Source organism: Otolemur garnettii, unplaced genomic scaffold (genome assembly GCF_000181295.1).
Source record: "Otolemur garnettii isolate 467f Iridium unplaced genomic scaffold, OtoGar3 scaffold00050, whole genome shotgun sequence".
In the NCBI taxonomy this organism is placed as follows: Eukaryota; Metazoa; Chordata; class Mammalia; order Primates; family Galagidae; genus Otolemur; species Otolemur garnettii.
Window position 1 is genome coordinate 34,722 of NW_003852445.1, and position 1,231 is coordinate 35,952.

Genomic DNA, 1,231 nt, shown 5'->3' on the forward strand with positions numbered 1-1,231 from the left:
ATCCAGATGTGACGTAGGAAAAGGCCACATATAGAAAAAAATTAAGGGCCCAAAGAATAAAACCACCACAGTGACATGAGCTGACAGAGTAGAGAGGGCCTTGAATATGCCACCTGAAGAATTCTTCTGAACAGTCACCAAAATGAAGATGTATGAGATGATCAGAGTTAAAAAGGAGGCCACAGAAATAAGTCCACTATTGGCAGTAACCATGAATTCCAGTGTGTAGGTCTCTATGCACGCAAGTTTTATAAATCGAGGAAGGTCACAAAAAAAACTGTCTAATTCATTAGGGCCACAGAAAGGCAAGTCTATAACAAAAGTCAACTGAGTTACTGAGTGTATGAGGCCAATTACCCAGGAAGTGACTAAAATTAAAATGCACATTCGTGGACTCATGACAGTCAGGTAGTGGAGAGGCTTACATATAGCAACATATCGGTCAAAGGCCATGGCCAGGAGCAGCACCATCTCAGTGCCCCCAACTGCATGGATAAAGAAGATTTGAACTACACAGCCCCCAAAAGAGATAGTTTTGTGCTTTCTGAAAAGGTCATAAATCATTTTAGGAGCTGTGGAGGAGCAAAATATCAAATCGATAATGGAAAGGTTGGCCAGCAGGAAGTACATGGGGGACTGTAAGTGGGGGTCAGAGGTCACAGTTAGCACAATGAGGAGGTTTCCCATCAGGCTTGCCACATAGAACACTGAAGAAAAGAGGAAGAGGAGGAGCTGGATCTCCCAGGAGGTAGAGAGCCCCAGGAACACAAACTCAGACACCACAGAGTGGTTGGCTTCATCCGTTGCCTCCATCAGCAATGACAACTCTCATGCCACCTGAAAGAGGAGAGGAAAGGGAAACACTGACTTAGGACAAATAGCACTGATCTTGGCAAAATAGTGGGCAATTTAAAAATTAAAGGCTCATTTATGCCTGTAGAGACTATTCCGATCACAAATCAATTTATATTCATCAATTGTTTTATTGCCAAAAATTATATCACACAGAATAACTGCTCTTTTATTCATTTGAATGAACAGTTCTGTTGTATTTTTAAGTATTATTTATGAGCCAAAGACTATGAGCTAAAGGCATTTTACATAATAACTATATTAAATACTTAAGTAACATAACAAGCATTCCTCAATATACTAATACCATAGGCATTATCACATCAGCAAGTTCTTTTGAAATACTTACATGAGTGTTTCAGGTATGGAGATATACATT

General features: G+C 40.0%; 1 protein-coding gene across 1 annotated transcript; it reads right to left on the minus strand.

Annotated features, from left to right (window-relative positions):
• LOC100955337 (olfactory receptor 4F6) lies at positions 1 to 819 on the minus strand (the record flags this gene model as incomplete). Its single annotated transcript, XM_003791806.2, has 1 exon — positions 1 to 819. A coding segment is annotated over exon 1 (813 nt), but the record flags the coding sequence as incomplete, so codon positions are not given.
• Between the last annotated feature and the right edge of the window lie 412 nt (positions 820 to 1,231).